The following is a 19278-nucleotide window of genomic DNA, read 5'->3' on the forward strand; positions in this document are numbered from 1 at the left end:
GCAGTAGCTTATGTTAAAAGGTATTTTTTTAAATTTCATACATTAATTTCTTAATATAACATTACATATTCTACACTCAGATAGAGACACAAGATAAAGAACCCACATTTTTCCATTTAGCATAGTAACTTAATAATAAATTACATTCTTCCTGAAAGCAAGCTTAAACAATTTTTTTTTTGCAACCAATGGCTACTGGTAGCTGGTAACACTTATCCTGGTTACTCAACAGGGCCCAGGTGCATAAAACTTATGCCACGCTTAAGTAGGCTTGGATAGCAATGCAAAGGGAAGGGGAGGGAGCCAAAACAAAATCCATGCAGCACAGGTTATTTTTTCTGACTACCTCTCACCATCCCTTAAAGCTAATTTAAGTGTGGCTTTAGGTTTATACACCTGGACTCAGGCTCCCAGCTTCACAGACACAAAAGTAAAACCTTTCAGCCAGCACGACTTTCACACTTGGAACTACTGGACGAAAGAATTCCATACTGGTCACATGCCCCTGACCTGGATTTAGTTGAAATGACAATTTAAGAATGTCACTGGATTTCATTATAATCTATTTTCACAGAACACATAGTAGTTTGTATTAATGAACATAAAGGAGATGAATATCAGAAAAATGTAAAACTGACCACATCATATTTTTGACCAAAGCTATGTCAATACCATTTGATCTGTTACAGTAGGGCTTCTAGTAATACAAAAATAATATTAAAAACTCATTGTACTATAATTTAGTTGAAAAAAAGTTCTATTCAGTCAAATTCAAAGTCTTCGCAGCCATCCTTGATCAATGGATACTGCAAATTAACAAGAGCTGAGCACAGTTGGCATAGCTTGTCAGCATGGCACCTCAAAAATGGTGGGATGAAGCCAAGGATGCGAAAACTCTTAAGTCTTGCATTTGCACGCTCTACGTGGATGCGACATCGAGCTATTGATTTTGTCGCCCTTTCCTCACTCTCTGTAAACTTTCCATTGTTGAGAAATGGTGGTATGTTTACTGAAACACCTCTTGGAACTACATCGCTGATGAGAAAACCTTTGTCTGCCAGAACAAGATCACCAGCACTCAAATGTTTACAAAACCCAGACTCTTTAACCATGACCTTGTCACTGACTGAGCCAGGAAAAAGATCACTAACATAGGTTATAACTCCATTTGGGGCAACCCCTATAATGACTTTGAAAGAGTTCATTCCCCTGTAGCTGGAATTTGTAGCATTCTGCTGGGACATGAGCTTAGGTGCAGCAATTTCAATGTCTGTACAATCAATCACAATGCGGCAACTGCTGTACTCAGTGAAAGAGGATGGCAAACACATCTTGTTCTTTTCTCTAGATGGCACGGTTGTCATGATGTCTTTGAACAGGAGAGAATGCAAAACATGGACAAAAGTTAGTACTATGTTAGCAACAGTTGCAACACTGCATGAAAACAACTGGGCTAAATGTAGATTGGTATAATTTTGTTTCAGTTTCATCAGAGTGATAAATATCTGGTCCTCAAGTGTGATCCCCTCAACCTTCCATCCAGCATAATAGTTTATTTCACCCTTGAATCTTGAAACATATCCCACAACAATATCAAGAACATCCTTAGTGGGTAGACCTGTCTCCATCCGTATCACCTCAGGGCTCAAGCTCTTAGCAGAGTAGTTTGCACTATAGTAACTTGACATTTCCTTGTGTTTAGCAAGTTCTGTTGAAGTCATATCAAGCTCTATTGACAGCAGAGCTTCTTTGGAACTTGTCTTTTCCTCTTGTGAGCATTCAGTGGAACATGGTTCAGAGTTCTCTTTAATCTCTTCAAGCACAGATGCTACAGTTGGTAATTTCGTGGGCTCGGCAGACACTTTCCGTTTTTTCTTGGGGGTAGGTGTACTGGGAGGTGTTGGTCCTGTACCTGGCAGCAAGTCCAAACTATCAAACAGCTTGTGCCTGTTTCTGTCACTGATGGTTGGCATATTTTCTTTTCGCCCATCTTTAAAGTGACAACTGCAAAGTCGCGAATGTTTGCTGGGCTTTCTATCTCCTCTCCTATAACAGAAAAAGACAGAAGCAGTTACTATACTTGCGCTTAAAAAGCCCAAAGTTTAGTTGGTCACATGCTTAACCTTGTAGTCTAAGACGTGAATGCGAAGCGAGTATTTCTCTGAGCTTGTTACTTAATACTAGTTAGTGTAAAAGCTTTGATACTCACAACTATCATATAGTTTTTTAGTAACTAAATAATCTTAGATCAAGACTGAAGACAAGGAAAGGCAAAGCCGCGAGAAAACAAATAAGACAAGAAAGAGAAACAGCTAATCGTGAATCAGTTTGAGATAAAAAAAAAAACAGCTATTTCTAATCGATGGTACAGCATCGAAATATATATTTTTCGAAAAATACTCACCTTACAAATGATATCCACTTATCATAGAGTGTTTTATGTTTTTTCTGGTCTGGAAACGAAAAGAATCGGCAGCAGTGGCTTTCAGATGTGTGATTGCAATCTGGATGAAAACACTGGCCCATCGCAAACTTCGTCTCCGTTGCGTTTTGACTCGAATTATTGCTCACCAGGTGCTTTTGTCCGCTTATTATACTCTTCAATAGTAAGGCCAAAGGTTATCTTGATTCTCTTTATCTTATTTCTATTATTGGAGGATAAAATGCGCTATTATAGCTCTTGAAGTGCTCGAGGTCAACGACAATGTGTCACGCTAGGGACGCCATATTGGTTTGTTTAGACCACAGAATTCCGGTGCTATGGAAACGTGACGTAAGCACTTTAGGACTCTATTGTAGAGATTATCAAAGTGGAAAGACATGACAACGTAAGTCGCTTTGACTTACAATCCTGAGAACCTAAACTCACACATTAGTTGTTCTTTTCTTTTTTTTTTTACTTTCTAGTCTTTGCTTTTTCTTTTTTCCTATCTGTTGTACGAGACCCCATCTTCCAATCACGAAAAGAAATAATTTGCACTAATTTGATTTAAAAGGGAAAGGGAAGATCATTGTGCGAGATTTTAATACAGGCCAGAGGTTGCTCGTCAAATTGACGCGATAAATAAGCAAGATTTACTCCAAAATTATGAACTACGAGATCACACTCATTCTGAAAACCAGATTCATTTTGGCGTCGGGTCAGGCTTCTGAACTCTTACCCTTGTGACGCGATAACAGAAAAATCCATAACAGTTTACTTTACATCTCGACTGGACGTGATCTTTATGATATCAGTTACATAGGAAGCCTCGACCTTCAGCTCAAGTAAACAAGTCCTATCTCGCAGCAGTTGAGTTGTTTCATCAGGGAAGCTGTTCTCTCGAATTCCATTGAAGCTAGGATGGACCCTACAAAGAAACCTCCTGCAAAATGTTCAATCGATGATTTTCACAGAGGCTCTTCGGTGGTTTCTTTCATTTCAGTTCTATTGATTATTTCGCAGAACGAACTGCGCATTTCAGCCGTTGAAAGTCGCATGAAGATGCACGCTTCTGGGGTGAATCCAGGATTTAGTCAAGGGGGGTTCGGAGAATTGTCCAAGGGCATGCTCCCCTGGGAGATTTTGAAAATTAGGTCTTCGGAAAAATGGTTTCCAGCATTTTGAGGGACAATTGAAGGGGTTCGACCGAACTACCCGAACCACCCTTAGATCCGCATCTGCGCATTAACGAGTAAAGGTAAGCAAAAAACTGTTTCATTTGATTAAAATTAATTATCTATAAAGTTCGAAATAGATATATTTAGCTAGTATTTAGGAACATAATTTTCCTTCAATCCTTAATTACGGGTCTGTTCCCTGATTAAGACTAGCAAACGGACTTGTTTTCCCTGGTTCCTTCCTTGCTAATACGACTTACCAAGCAATGGTCGCAACGTACATTTTAAGACGGCATCTTTCGTTTGAAGGAACTGCGCACTCGCGGCGACATAATAGTCGAGAAACTGAGACCAATGTCACTGTTTTTCTCATGAGACTTTAGATATAAGTGGGCAATTAAAGGAAGATGGACCACGGTTGCTCTCATTGTACATGTCCTTCGATTCAACAGGGCTATAGCTAGAACAGAATAAGGGCCTTTATTAGAATGGGGGCTCTTATCGGTATAAGGAGGCTTATCAAAACGAGAGTGCATTGCTTATTAGATTAGGGGGACCTACTAGCAAAAAAAAAAAAATTCGAGGTTCGGGCGATTATTAGGGAGGGGGGTGTACCCGTGTGCAAAGGCTTATGGACTAACAAGAGACCACGAAAATAAGTTAACAAAACAGGAAATTAAATCTTAGTCAGAGGAAGCTTGTATTTTAAACACAGGAAAAGTTAACTCTGCAATCAAGGTTTAATTGTCACCTGCTAAATTGATACCTGCTAGCCCATTACTGCTCCTCATCTGTTTGTTTTATGAAGAAACATTCGTACTTCATGCAATTTACTGATTCAGAAAAAATGAAAATACAACCTTTCCTCAAGGCTACTTATTACAAGTTTCCAGTCAATTTAGGGGCCTGTTTAAACTTCAACAAACTGAGTGCAATGGAAGCCTTCAAAGCGCCAACAAGACCGGCTTATGGTGTGACTGCAGTGATGGTGATGGATCAGTGATGATGACTGGTGGGGGAGAAGAGGAATGTCATCTTGCAAATCATGGGGTTGAAATCACAGAAACTGACAACTTTTTTTTTTTGTTGAAGAGGGATATAAAGCGACCGAATATGACACTGGTTTTAGTGCTCACACAGAACACGCTCCATCCCAGTCCTATTCGTTGAAATTATGGATCCGTTAAAAATGAGATCAGGTCTTAACTTTTCAAACTTAGTTTAGAACTGAAGAACTTTATAGAGGATGATAGTATTCATTTAATGTCACATTGTGTTTAGATGAGTATTTTGAAATAATCAGTAATGGCTCATCTCTTTCCTCTCATAGCAAAGACAAAATAACTTGACCAGCACCCCAGCCGCAACTCTCTAATCGCTGACAGTCCGTCGTCATGGCCGTAGTATTATACTTCGAGCATCGATCGTTGAAAAGCCGTGTTGCGTTTCCAGTATAGCTCTTTTTCCTCTGCCTGACCTCTTTCCTCCTTTTTCTTCTAATTGAAGCACCTTCCTATAGACACGAATAGCTTCCTATTCACGCGTTTCACACTTAACCTGCTCGACGTAACTCTTTACAAACTGTATCTGCTCTCCACTTTCGTGCAGCATCAACGCCTCCCGGCGAGCTCAATGGATAGAGCGCTGGACTGATGTGCGGGAGGTCGAGGGTTCGAGTCCCGGCCGGACTAACACTTAAGGTGTTAAAATAAATGAGAAGAATATGCTGCCTTTCTATAACATCGAGAAATGGTTTAGATATTGTAGTCTTCTCGGATAGGGACGAATAAATGGAGGTCCCGTCTCCCTTAGGGGTAAGAGACCTTAATTTCCCACGTACAAGTTAACAGTGGGATGGATATCCTCCCCTGGGGTGGGATGGGTGGGTTGTTGTCAAGCGTTTCATACATGAGCCTCTGGCTCGAGCAATATAGATAGCCATGCCCCACGTTAAGACATTAAACTTTGACTACAATTATTATTACTATTACTATTACATGAAAAATACATGTAGTGTCAAATGAATTGCTCTAATTTGATTGGATAACAGCCCTCCGAGGTGTGAATTAGAAACGCATAGTAACCAAACACCGAGAAACAAACGCAGAAACCTGCAACAGGTTATCAATTGATATGAGATCTGTTAAGCCAAATATTAAATAAGCCCCCAGAATTTTACCATGTCGTTTTACACTCTGGCGAATTCCTTACAGTTTGCTATAGAATTGCTTAATCTTAATTCAAAAGCGAGGGAACTGATCAGATTTCGGTTCAAGGGTGAAATGTAGTCGCATACAACTCCGGCTGAAAATGATCTTTAGACTTGTCGAACCTTCAAGGACTTGTTTCCACGTACTAGTAATTCTGGTATTTTCTAACACATGCTTCTTATTGTGCGTAAGTGTTTTAGAATTCTGATAAGATATTGGGCATGAGCAAAATACTTTGAAATAATGTTTTTTTCCATTCTATGTTTCATTCTAGAAAGAAAAGTGGTCTATGTACAAGGTGCACCTCTCAGCCAAGGCACAAATAAAAGAATGGCTTATGTCACCTTTAAGCGTCACAAGTTTCCCTACCTCAACGTCACTAGTGTTCGTTTAGATCATGTTATGGATGACAGTAACTGTGGATTTGCCTGTGTCAATATTTCGTCATGTTTCTCTTTTAACTTGGCCGCATTTCATGATATCAATGGCAAAGTTCTGTTGCCACCCCGGAAAAAGGTAAATTTCTTTGCAGTTTGCATGTGAGCGGACATATCATTCACCGATAGTGATAGGGGTTCCTAACAGACTTAGTGAAATTCAGCGGCTAGGGTCTATTGCCTGACCTCTTTCCCGGATCATTTTTCTGCCAGTTGAAGCACCTAGCTTTCGATACAAATAGCTTCATATTCACACGTGTCACACTTAACCTGCTCGACCTAACTCCTCACAAACTCTATCCACTCTCCACTATCTTGCAGCATCAGCGGCGACAGGCAAAATACATGTAGTGTCAAATGAATTGCTCAAATGTGATTGGATAACAGCCTTCGCAGGTGTGAATTAGGAACGCGTAGTAACTAAACACCGACAAACCAACCTCACAAACAAACACCAACAAAACATCAAACAGCTACGCTCCGCTTAACTTTGGATTTTCGGATTTTCGATTTTTGCTTTACTTCTTGAGATATAGCCTCTACTTTGAAAACTTCTATGAAAAGCGCTACTTTGAAGTTAAAAGGATGGCTAAAAAATAATGAAGTGTTAAAATAAAAATTTCAGACACGTTTTTTCAGATCAACATGTGTAGGTCACGTTCCGATAAGATAGAAGCGTGTTTGTTAAAATGCGTCGTCAAACAAACATATGTCTCGGCATGAAAGAATAAGCTCCAACTCTATTCAATCATAAAATTCAATTAAATATCCGAAATCAGTGTTTATTAAGCTTTACGAAAATGTTTATTTTTACAGTGATAGCGCTCATTATATCTCGGTTGGAATCAAAACGCTGATTTTCCTTTTTTCATTTATAGTGTCCTTCAAAGTAACTTGCGCGCATTTAAGTTGATCAGCTAGGACGTAGATAAAATTTTTTTTCATTATTTCGAGTTACAAAAAAATTAGGCAAGTTCTATTAATTAAGTTAAGCAATATTTAGAACGCACAAAGGCTACGTGCGTTATTTATATTATTCCCTTCGTGTAATTACAGCTTGTTTCACTTCTATATTTAGCTACGAAAGCACCTGCCTTATTCCAACCAAATAAAGGCCAAGAAATGCTAGAAAATAACATTTGTTTACCGCTTTTAGAAGTTGGCTCTCTCTAGAGCTGAACATGTTATGCTGGATTTCGCACCCAATATCTTAGTTTGAATGAAAACGTTGATTTTCCTTCTTTCTGGTCATAGCGGCCTTTTAAGTAATTTGCGCGCATTTAAGTTAATCAGCCACGACTTAGATAAAATTATAACATAACCAAAGTAAAGCGCGTGCTCTGATTGGTCAATTTAGCGTCCCGCTCATGGGTGTACGCTAATGACGTGAGCAAATGCAAAGACCATTTTTCCGCGCGCGCTTGTTTTTTCTGGTCGCGTAAGATTTGTTAAATAAAAGGGAACTCTTTAGCTACAGTGTTTCAATGCTATGTTATAAAACAAATGGTAAACATCACAGCGTACACTATTGAGTTATGGATGCACTTGGGAGGTTTGCTAAGCACTCAAGAAGCTAGAGTCACTCCCGGCTATCGACTCGAGCGACTCTTACGCTTCTTTGTATATTGTATATTATTCCCTTCCTGTAATTGCAGCTTGTTTCATTTTTACATTTATATACAAAAACACCTGCCTCATTTCAACCAAATAAAGGAAAAACATTTTAGAAAACAAGAATTAGTTTCCGCTTTTAGCAGATAAATCTCTCTAGAGATGAAGATTTTATGTTAGAGTTCGTACCCAAATGTTGGTTGAAAAAAAATCCATATATTGAAGAATCACTTTTTATCATGAACTTGACTTTACTTTTGATAACCGATTTATCCTAAGGCGTGCAGTAAATAAGTTATTATGCCGATTTACTTTAAATGTTAATGCTTTGGGTCGCAGAAACAAATATGTGCAGTAGTCTTCTTAAGGTTGTTAAATTAGGGCGCACAATCTTAATGCCAAGTCGTTTAACTAACTAAAAGCGTTAGTCTGTCGCTGCATATAACATCAGTGACATATTATAATTAGATGTGTTTTAAAAAGCGAGGCCTCTTTTTCGCGGTACTTCCCTTCAGTTTTGCGTCTGTTCTTTTGGTAGGATGGCCTCATTGCTGGGCTGTTGTGAAGGAAGGTGATGCAATTGTTATTATCTTATTGGTTATATCGTAAACTCAATATTTTTGCTAGGTCAGGCATTAACTTTTACCCACTTTTGAGTGCAATGAGGATCTTTTTTTCGAGGAAAAAGGAGTGCGGGAAAACAATTATAGCCTGTATGTCTTAGGTAAAGTGTTCAAAATCTTTACCAAAGATCATCCGAGTTCTCTTAAGAGATAGTTTAATTGCCCCTTCAAGGAGAGCAGCGATAAAGGTGACGCTTACTAAGCTGTCAATCCTCACGCATCGTCATTATTTCTCTCTTAGCTAGCGAGTCAGTCAAAGTTACGTGAAACAGATCCCGCATACTTAGTATAACACTTACTAACCTTCGAGATATTTATACTTTTCGAAATCATTTTCTACGTTCAATTTTTAATATCCTTGCGGCCAAGGTAGAGTACAAGATCGGCAATATAAGAAACAAGATCGGCATTATAAGAAAAATAACTGCAAAGAAAACTTTTCTTAAAGATTGTTACATAATAATACAATAAATAGAGAATTTGGAGAAGAAAAGGCGTACCTAAGAAACCACCCATAATAAAGGTAAGTGTTCCTAGAACAGGTTATATTATCAATGATTCAAAGTTAACGTCAAGAGTGGGTTTCCTTTACATGCTAAGTGAAATGCTAGAGTAATTGCAGTCAAGGTATATATTAAGCATTTACAACAGGTTATCAGTTGATATGTTATTTGTTAAGCCATATATACGATAAGCCCCTACAATTTTACCAAGTCGTTTCACACTCTGATAAGTCCCTATCAGTTTGCTATAGAATAACTTAATTAAAGTGCAAGGGAATTGATCAGATTTCGGTTGCATGGGGAGATAAAGCAACATACAACTCCAACTGAAAATGCTCTTTAGACTTATCGAACTTTGAAGGAGTAGTTTCCATGTACTAATAATAATGTTTTTTCTAACACATGCTTCTTATTGTGCGTAAAGTGTTTTAGAATTCTGATGAGATAGTGGGTGTGAGCAGAATACTTTGAAATAATCTTTTTTCATTCCATTTTTGATTTCTAGAGACAAAAGTTGTAAATTTATGAGGTAAACTTCTCAGTCAAGGCACAGATAAAGGAATGGCTTATTTCAACTTTGTGCTTACTAAGTTCTCCTATCTCAACGTCACCAGTACTGGTTTGGATTATGTTATGCATGGATGACAGTGACTGTGGATTTGCAGCAGAATACTTTTAAGAAATCCTATATCTTTACTCTCTTTATTCCTAGAAACAAAAGTTATCAATGCACAAGGTAAACCTTTCAGCCGAATCACAGATAAAGGAATACCGGTAGCTTATGTCAAAATTAAGGCTCTTAAGTCTTCCTACTTCAACATCATTGCTATTGGTTCGGATTATGTTCTGAAAGGCAACGAATGTGGATTTGTTTGTGTCAACATCCCTTCATGTTTCTCTTTTAACCTGGCCGCATTTCATGATGTCAATGGCAACGTTCTGTGTGAATTACTTACATCGGATATCTACAACAACTCAGACAAGCTTATCCCTAATCAGAGTCACCATCACTATAGTATCGCAGAAAGTTGTGAATAAAAATTGTTCACTCTGTTTTTGTGAAAGGAAGAGGAGATGAAGTACAAACGATTGCATGCGTATGGAGTGGGGTTGATTGCAGAAATAAAGAGAGGGGTTATTTGAGCGAAAGATTTATCATGTATTTTGGGTATTAGCGGGAAGGTCAACTAAGGGATACTGACTTTATTTGGAAAAATGGCTCATGATAATATTTATTTTGACTGTCGAGCTTATGCCACATCACCCGCGTTTATTTCTCATTGCTATATGTTTTCTTTAGTCTCCATGTATCAGTTTGCTTTGTCAGAACTATGGGAAATGCGCTCCGCAGTACGAAAAGAACAGTTACGTGTGTGTTTGCGCGAGAGGATACACTGGGGAACATTCTGAATCGGGTAACACACAATTAAGTTCACATTTACAAGACTGCTTCAAACTTAACGGATGGTTTAATTCCCTTCCACAACAGGAGACTGCCCCAAATCTTAATTGATTGCCGTTACCCTGCTGTTACCGTATATTTCCTAATTAGGTAATTTCATTTTTCCTTCAGATATTGACGAGTACAGTTCTTCCATTCGACCTTGTGACGTTAATGGAGACTGCCACAACACTAACGGCTCCTACAGCTGTTCCTGTAAAAGCGAATTTATTGGGAATGGAAAAGCATGTAAATATAAACCATATTTAATGTTTATCTGTTTGTCAAGCTCTAACTATATCCTCTTTACTAGTTTTTCTTATATGATATTTAGGCTTTGCAACACCTAAAAACCAATGTCTGCTTCGCCAACAGTGCTTTGTCAAGAGGACAATATCATTTTCGCTTACGGAACCTTAATGTTGGGATGATAATACCCTCTAAGTTCAAAGACATTACAGCAGCGGATCCAGGAATTTTTTAATTGCAGGTGTCCAAACTTTGGTTCAGAAAGGACTGTTGGACTCTTTTGAGGAATATTACTTCTCCCCCACACCCCCTCCCACCAGCTGCGGTTGCACGTCATAGTTCCTTGGCCGCTTAAAGTTTACTTGGATTCATTAATTAAAAAAACAGCCAGTTAAAAAGGGATATACGACCCCGCGAATGTAAGAATTTCAGTCTCAAAGTTGTAAGCGTCAGGTCTGATAGGGGCATCCGGACCCCCCGACCCTCCCCATAGATCCGCCACTGCATTAGAACATCCCTCATTACAAGTTCTCACCGCTGAGATGAGTTTGAATTCTAATTTTTTTTTCTTTTTTTTTGATCCTCGATGCCGGTGTAAAAAAATGTTGTAACTCAAACATCAATTAAAAAAATTTATAAGAGTGCATTCCATGTTAAATCAAAGCAACCATTTTTTCAACTTTCTGGCCGATGGATATAAGACGGTAAAACAGAAAAAGTGCCTCACTCATTCTTGCTCTACGGTTTACGGTTAAAAATCTTGATCTATTTACGGCTTATAATTAATACTTTCCCATTGTGGTCATCAAAAACATTTTAACGGTTATTTATTTTTTTTACTGCTAACCCCAAGAAAAGCAGAAGAAAGGCGAGATCATTGCACAATTTATTACAAGCTATAGAAAGAATAACTAACCATCCTTTCATGAAACTGTCCATTCGATGTCATAAAAAACAGAAAAAAAAAGAAAAATGTTCTTTCTTTGCAGGCTGGACCCTTATCGCTCGATTCTCAAACAGCGATGGCAAGAATTGGATGCGTGACGATGGAAAATGGTGGTATAACCAGCAAATTGCCATTGGAGCGACAAACGGCCCTTCAGTGAACAGCGATATGATCTCAACAGCCTTTTGATCGGTCACCGGTAGCGAAATAAAGATCACGCGCAGTGACGACCCCAGTCACACTCCTCTCTTACAGACCACAGGTAACTGTCTGGGTGGACAAACATTCCGATCTAAAATCACAAGCTACGGTGACTTTCGAAATGGCAGAGTTTGGGCCAATGATCAGTGTCTTGGAAACTGTACGGTTCAATATGGCGGACAATACCAGTCAACAGACGGGTTTCAACAAGCTGAGTGCAGTGGAAATATCCAAAGTGCAAACAAGATCGGCTTCTGGTGTGACTGGATTACTGATGATGGATCAGTGATGATGATTGGTGGAGGAGGTAGTAGCTGTGCGCGTGCAGATCATGGGATTGGAATCACAGAAGCTGGCGATGCTTCTTTTGTTGACCTCGGAACCAGCGAGACTGAATATGACTTTGGATATGATGCTGTCACAGGAAACGTTCCATCACAGTCCTATTCGTTGAACTTATGGATTCGTTAATAATAATCAGGCCTTTATTTTTCAAACTTAGTTTAGAACTAAAGAACTTTGTAGAGGGTGATTCGTGATACAAGTTAAATGAGCATTTAAAAATGGTCAGTAATAGCCAACCTTTTCCTCTCATAGCAAAATTAAAATACCTTGACCATCACCCCAGTCGCAACGCTACGTTCCTTAGACATCTTTAGATTTTCACTGGAAACAAATTAATTGCCTTTAGAATTGTATCGATGAATTAAATCTAGCTATCTGATTGGTTAACGAGGATGAAAGAAGGAAGAAACATTTACATCATCCATCTGTGAATATCAATTATCGGGGGTGAAAGCGGAATTATGAATAATGAATAACGGCTTGAAAAAGAAAATGAATAAGGAATAACGGATTAAAAAGAAAATGAATAATGAATAACTAGGGTTTGATCGGGAATAAAGAATCATACCAAAAAAGAATCGCGTAAAGAAGCGATAGAGATCACGCGCTCGAAACTTGCAATCTTCGTCAAATCTTTGATGTCTGTGATGGTTTTTATGACCTTTCGGTGCCTTCCAGTCTCAGATTCTAGTCGTGGTATTCAATTACAGATCCTCCTTTACCTGCCGATTGTGTAACTTTTTCCCGATTTCGGTCCTGATTGGTGCGCGCTTTTTATGTTCGTTGTGTCATCACTATCTGGTTCGTCTCTTTATGACTGTCTGCCTCGAGTGACGTGTCGGTGTGTTTTTAGAGTGTCGAAGAGTAATCGAACAGTAATCAACAAATGGGGAAAAAAAAAAAAAAAGAAGAGAGATCGCGACAGACGGTAGGTTAAATTCAAGTTTGATATCGTAATCGATATTCGGTTCATGTTTAATTCTCTGTTGTTCACTACAGATCATACGCTATCAAAATTGCATTACTATTTCCAGGTCGCGTTCCCAATCCTGGTCGCCTGAAAGGTCAGAGCAAAGCTCAAAAATCTCAAAAAGATCGGAAAGGTAGGACAAATTTAATAGCTTAAAAGTTGATTTACTATAGTTTTCTGTTTAGTAAATTATTTTCACATGCTGCAGCCAATCTTAAAACATGAAATGACTGACGTCCACCGTAGAAAAAAATTGCGCTTCCTTCCTCTTGTAATGAATAACAACACCCGAAAAACAACCCTAACCCTAAACAACCCTAACCCTAACCCTAATAACCCTAACCCTAATAACCCTAACCCTAATAACCCTAGCCCATAGCGCTGGACTCATGTCGTGAAAAAAAAAAAAAGAAAAAAAAAAAATTTTGATGTCTTTTATCAATGTTTTCGCAGCAATTCCAAAATCCTTGTACACCTCGAATCAACTTCGAAAGATTTGTACCTGTCTATCGGTATAATTTGGCTTTTTGAACCCTGTGCGGATGTAAATCAGTGTCTAAACTGAAAATTGGTGTTTTATTCCTAGATTTAAGCGCTCTAGGTTTCAGTCAAAGTCCAGATCACGTTCATCGGAAAGGCATCATTTTGAGATTACCGAATCGCGCCGGGATTCCTATAATAAACCAAGGTCAGAATAAATGTTGTGGTCAGTTTAATTTCGATTAATTTGCGTTTACCAAGCTCTCGATATCTTCTCCAGTATTGTAAAGTAAATGAGAATCTAGCGAAAGTACATCTTCAAGAAAACAGTGCTTAAATATTTTCTTAAGAAAATAACATCCGTTCGCCCCTTCAACGCCTTTCCCTTTCAACTTTGCGCAATACACTGGACTCGAACTGGACAAAACAATTCAGGATCGGTTCATATAATAACTTTTGAAAATAAGCACCGATTATGCGTGGAACTAGCTTACAGTTGAAGCTCATGCGGGGGAGTCTCATTAAAAATGTTTGCATGTGAAAAGATTTTCCCGCGCGAGCCTCGACTGCAGGCTAGTTCCTGTTCAATACCGTGAATATGAATATTGTCGAACATTAACAGTGCTTTAACTATTTTCTACATTGACATATATTCTGTGAAGTAATCGGCAATCGATCCGCAAGCAAAGAATTCGGCCCTGGCATACGGCAAATTTATCGGGAAATACGCTTTTCAAAGGTTTATCCCTTAACTGTACATGTTGTAAAAAAATGAGCCTTTTCGATCCGTTGGTGGTACTTTGACTGTTTCTAGCAAATGCACCGCTTACCGCTCAACTAGCTTTAACGTGTTAAAGAACCTTTTTTTCTTGTCGCGGATAATGTTTTCTATATGCTTTTTCCTCTGTGTATGGGACAAATCCATTAGAACTGCGCTTCTGTTTGTAGAAAGGATTGTTTTAAACCTCCCATTTCAAAGGGGATTAATTGATTTACTAATGAATGAAAAATATAAAACATTGCACAAGCATGGCGAATATTTGGCGCGAAAACCTGTTGGTCGCGCGTACTTTTCCGCCTTTAGTTAATGGTCTTAATGTGAACACAATAAATTCCCATTTGTAAAATTTTCTTGTCATTTATGCTGCCATTTTTAATGGAAAAGGGTAAAGTATTCAAAAGTTACTATCATACATAACCCGATCCTAAACTGTTTTGCCCAGTGACGGTATTATTGCGTATGGCTTTATGATTTAGGCTTTACAGTTGAGTTTTATGGTTGTGCTGTAAAAAGAACTACATTTGTATTAATTTCGCTTTCGAAAGGGTTTTTTTGAAGTGCTGATTTTATGACAAGAGGGAAAACCGCATAATCCGCAGAAACACCTGTCGGAGCAAGGGGAGAACTAACGACAAACTCAACCCACATTGACGTCGGGTTCGGGAGTCGAACCCAGGACACGTTGGTGGAACATGAGTGCTCTCGCCACCACACTGCTACCTGTTATGATCGAGTTTTTCAGTGAAGTAATATTTATTTAATTTATCTGTATATATATTCTCTTAGGTTCAAGCTAACTGAATACTACAAACCAGTTCGTGAAAAATCGTTTCAAGTCACTCAAGCTGTAGAAAGTAAGGCTTTTATGCGTACATGTTTCCGTAGCACAATATAGTTTTGTGGGCTAACCATAAGTATGCGCTAGTTCTTATAATTAAATGACAACTGAATAAAGATTCCCTACGGTCAAATTAACGTATCCTTCTGATGTTTCTTGCTCGGTTGCGTCAGGACGACAGATCTAAAGTTTCATGCGTAGACATTGTATTCGGCGTTTAATATTGTATTCATTGTATCGGGACTCCTTGTCCCAGTATATACATTTTTGTATTTCTTTACAAGTAGATATTCAGTCGATGATATTATTACTGACATTGCGCTGAAAAAATATTAAATCCAACTTAAGGCAAGTTTTGTTGAGATATTCAGAGCCTTTGTACAAAAAAAAATTAACGAGACTGGCTGGTTACAAAATTAATGACAATTTAACATGATCTTCACAGGCACGATGATGAACATGACATTTCCAAAGTATGACAAAGCGTTCTGTCTTGATACTGGAAGTGAGATTGGTGTTACGCTATTTTTACAACCTCCTTTGCCACCGCCTAATCCTCCTAGCACTTATCCACCGGAACAAATGCGCCGATGGTGGGTAATTTAGGATAGCATAGCAACCTATACGCTAGACGATGCTTTAAAAGAGATCAAGACCCTATCTGAGTCAAGGAATACCTACATACTCCAACAGTTTGATGGCTACCATCTAATGCAAATCGTGAGTGACATGGATTTACGATCGTGTTTACGATATTTCTTGGCAAACTCATCTAATCCAGACGTTTGCCGGATTTTTCTCGAAGAGAAGCTTTCCAAGAAAGCAGAAAGTTTTAAGGCCCAGATTGAAGTAACTGCCATACAGGCTTCTTCTACAAAGGCATTGTCCAAAAGTTTACATGCTGACTCTTCTTATAAAGGAAAGTAAAAAACAAAGAACACTCTAACTGAAGAACAGCGTTTAAAAACGTTTCGAGCACGTGTACTTAATAAACATGGTACCAATGCCGATGTGTTTAACAAAACAACAATCACTTGCAAGTATGATCACTGTAGAAAGGTAATTTCGTGTAAAGAATTCAATCAACAGAGCTTTGACACACACGTGAAATTCTGTCATGCATCAAGGAAAAATCCTTCATCGGACATAAGGCTACTTCTGACGCTGATTGGTCAGAGTGAAAAAGAAGAAGGCGATGGAGAACAATCGCATGGAGCAAGTTCTGAGCGATAGAATCTGCATGATTGACTAGTGCGATATGAGATTAGTTTACTTGATGTTGATAAAACAGTGTTAATGTTTTGGTATCTAACTAAATCTGGACTTCTGCCGAGGACGCATATCTTTTACGAGGAGGGGAATGCATTTTGTTCTAGAGCATTAAGCTGTTACTCTACCGTTTCGCAAGCTTTTTCCCAGGAGTTTCCCGCTTTAACGTCCTTGTTGCAATCTAATCAGTTTTTACACGGCAAGGGAGCGACCCACTTCTTTTTCAATGGTATCGGTGGTCATGGGCTGGGCCATCTCGGAGAAGTCAGCATGTCACCAGCTGAGTGGATTCAAAGTCATAATTTTGCGGGTCTTTCGCCGCGAATTCTTTCAAAAAGGAACTCGATGTCACATATAATGAATGGCGTTCGAATTGATGATGTGTGTCAAATGTTCTTCTCGTTGAAAGGAACGAACACAATAAGTCTAAAAAGGCAGGGCGTCGTTGGTTACCTGATTACTACAGCAAGTGATGCGATGGCTATTAAACCATGCCTTCAGTTTTCTCCGCAAGTTAATGGCATTATTGGGCTTCTCGATCCACCTGTGATGATGTCAGAGGAAGTCAAAGAATTATTGGGCAATTCCGACACGGAAATAACAACATACCTGAAGACGTGTAAATTTAATACCCAGGCCGTGGAAGTCCACCTAACCTCAACGGATGACATAGTTTCTCGGCCAGTTGCGGTGTTTTATGGAGGCTCGCATGGCAGATGGCAAGTTGTGGAAGAATTGCATCAAAGGTTACGTGTCATTGACGTATGCGAAGGATGTCTTCTTGAAAAGAAGGTTGATGACTGCTCATACAAAATGCCATGAGTGCTGGAGCGGTAAACGCCTTTTTTCAAAATGTCTTAAAGCGGGATTTAAAGAATGGCATCCAGCCGCAAGACCATGCACAGATTGCCATGAGAAAAAACAAACCTGTTTTAGACTTTTGCAACTTGGTGCTCAGATTGCGAGTCCCGTCAAAAAGCTTTTATGGAAAGGTTGTTCAACGTTTTTCCAGAAACCTTTCAGTTACCACTGCCAGATCCCACAAATAATGTAAAATCTGAACACTCGTCGGTTTTGTGGTATTGGCTTTTCCTGGATAATAGACTAGTTAATCTGAGGATCATCTTAGCAGTTAGAAGAGACAGCAACACCCGCGTGTCTTTCCCAGCGAAAAAGGAAGTAAGTCTGAAGGCACTAAAGAATAAGGACAGAATGTCAGTGGAAACAGCCCTCTAGGTCTTTTCACCTGAAGTTCAGAAAGCGCTGGCAAAGGAAGACGTAGTTGTAACGATTGTCCCAGAAATCTACACCTTTTGGAGACAAAACAGGCCGGGTACTGTGGTCTGCACTGTGGACGCAGCTATTCACCATGAAACTGGGACTGTCTTCCTTAGTGACCATCAAGCTCACCAGGTAATGATGTGTGACCTTCATTGTCCTGCTACGCTGACATCAATTGCAGGAGTGATCCAGCCAGGGTGCCGCGACGGAAAAAAGAGCCTGTTTTTAGAACCATCTGTCCTTTGTGTTTACAACAACCTTCTCTTTGTGTGTGATTCTGGAAATGCGTCCATAAGGGTGATTGACGTCGCAAGGCTGGTATCGAGAAAGAAAGCTGCTCACACGTTAGAAGTCAGTACAAGCGAATCAGAAGAAGAGGAAGATGACATCCCCCTCACAGGAAAATACACGATCACCTCTACCCTTGCCCTGACATCAACGTATGGCATTCACTTAGTTAGGCCGTTTTCTGTTAGCTCAGGTCGTAGAATTATGCAAGATTACCCGGACATTTATGTTGGTGACACAAAACAAGGAAAAGTATTCAAGATAACAGATGTTAAGCTCACTACTCGATGCAGTGGAAGACTTCGGGAACTATATCCAGCAGCTGCAACCAACATCAGTGTTGCTCCAGTGGCACTCGTCTTTTACCAAGAACGATTGTTTATTGCTAACGCGGAAACAAATGAACCGGGCATTTGTGTCATACATTCTAATCGGGGAACTCTGTTGTCTACTATTACTTCACCCCTGATCTCAACTCTTTCTGGAATGTTCCTTGCAGAGAAATGTCTTTTCGTATCATGTGGGAATCATACCATTCTTAAAATTTCTCAGATAGACACAAATGTGGCGGTTGAACATTTTTCTGGAAAGTGTAACGAACCAGGCAGTGAGGATGGCGTTGTCTCTTCAGCAAAGTTCCACTCTCCTCACGGTATTGCAAGCATAGGGTGTTCCTTATTTATTTGTGACAGTGGAAATAAGTCTATCCGACTTGTTACAAACGCTGAGCTTTCAATAAAACAGTCATCTTTTGTCTATTCATACGCTCAGGTCTTTGACATTGACCACTATAGGGGAGCTGCGAGATTTCCATTTCGTGAGGCAATGTCTTTATTGGACAAACTAGTGGAATTCTTAATGATGTGGGGCGAACAGACCAGACAGAGGACCAGTCGAACAGGAACTCAAGGTCCCGACCAAGTGTTGTCATACACAACAAGAAGATCAGTGGAGATGATGCATGGCAGCCTAGCGCCACTGCAAAATTTTCTCTCCGGGTTAGGTGCTGAAGACCTTCTCGCGCAAATACGATTGTCTGCGCTGGTCACCCTTATGGTTGAAAATTTTTATTCGTTCATGAGACAAGAGGATCCCATGCCTACTGAACTCGAGTACGGAATTAGACGCACAGCCTGTGTAAGGGAACTGGAGAAGAGAATGTATCGTGGGCATTTACACTTCTTCACCGGGCCCAAAAGCTATTA

At 39.4% G+C, this 19278-nt stretch overlaps 1 protein-coding gene and 1 pseudogene across 1 annotated transcript; one reads left to right on the forward strand and one right to left on the reverse strand.

Annotated features, from left to right (window-relative positions):
• Window positions 1-8: 8 nt before the first annotated feature.
• Window positions 9-2794, reverse strand: LOC148740065 (uncharacterized). Its single transcript, XM_088748088.1, has 2 exons — window positions 2405-2794; window positions 9-2046 (listed from the first exon to the last, which is right to left on the reverse strand). Exons 1-2 carry the CDS (start codon window positions 2524-2526, stop codon window positions 762-764), a joined length of 1407 nt encoding a protein of 468 aa, XP_088604214.1. The 5' UTR covers window positions 2527-2794; the 3' UTR covers window positions 9-761.
• Window positions 2795-11650: 8856 nt separating this feature from the next.
• On the forward strand, window positions 11651-12768 carry LOC148740066 (uncharacterized; annotated as a pseudogene).
• Window positions 12769-19278: the final 6510 nt, after the last annotated feature.

This window comes from Stylophora pistillata, chromosome 2, assembly GCF_964205215.1.
Source record: "Stylophora pistillata chromosome 2, jaStyPist1.2, whole genome shotgun sequence".
Lineage (NCBI taxonomy): Eukaryota > Metazoa > Cnidaria > Anthozoa > Scleractinia > Pocilloporidae > Stylophora > Stylophora pistillata.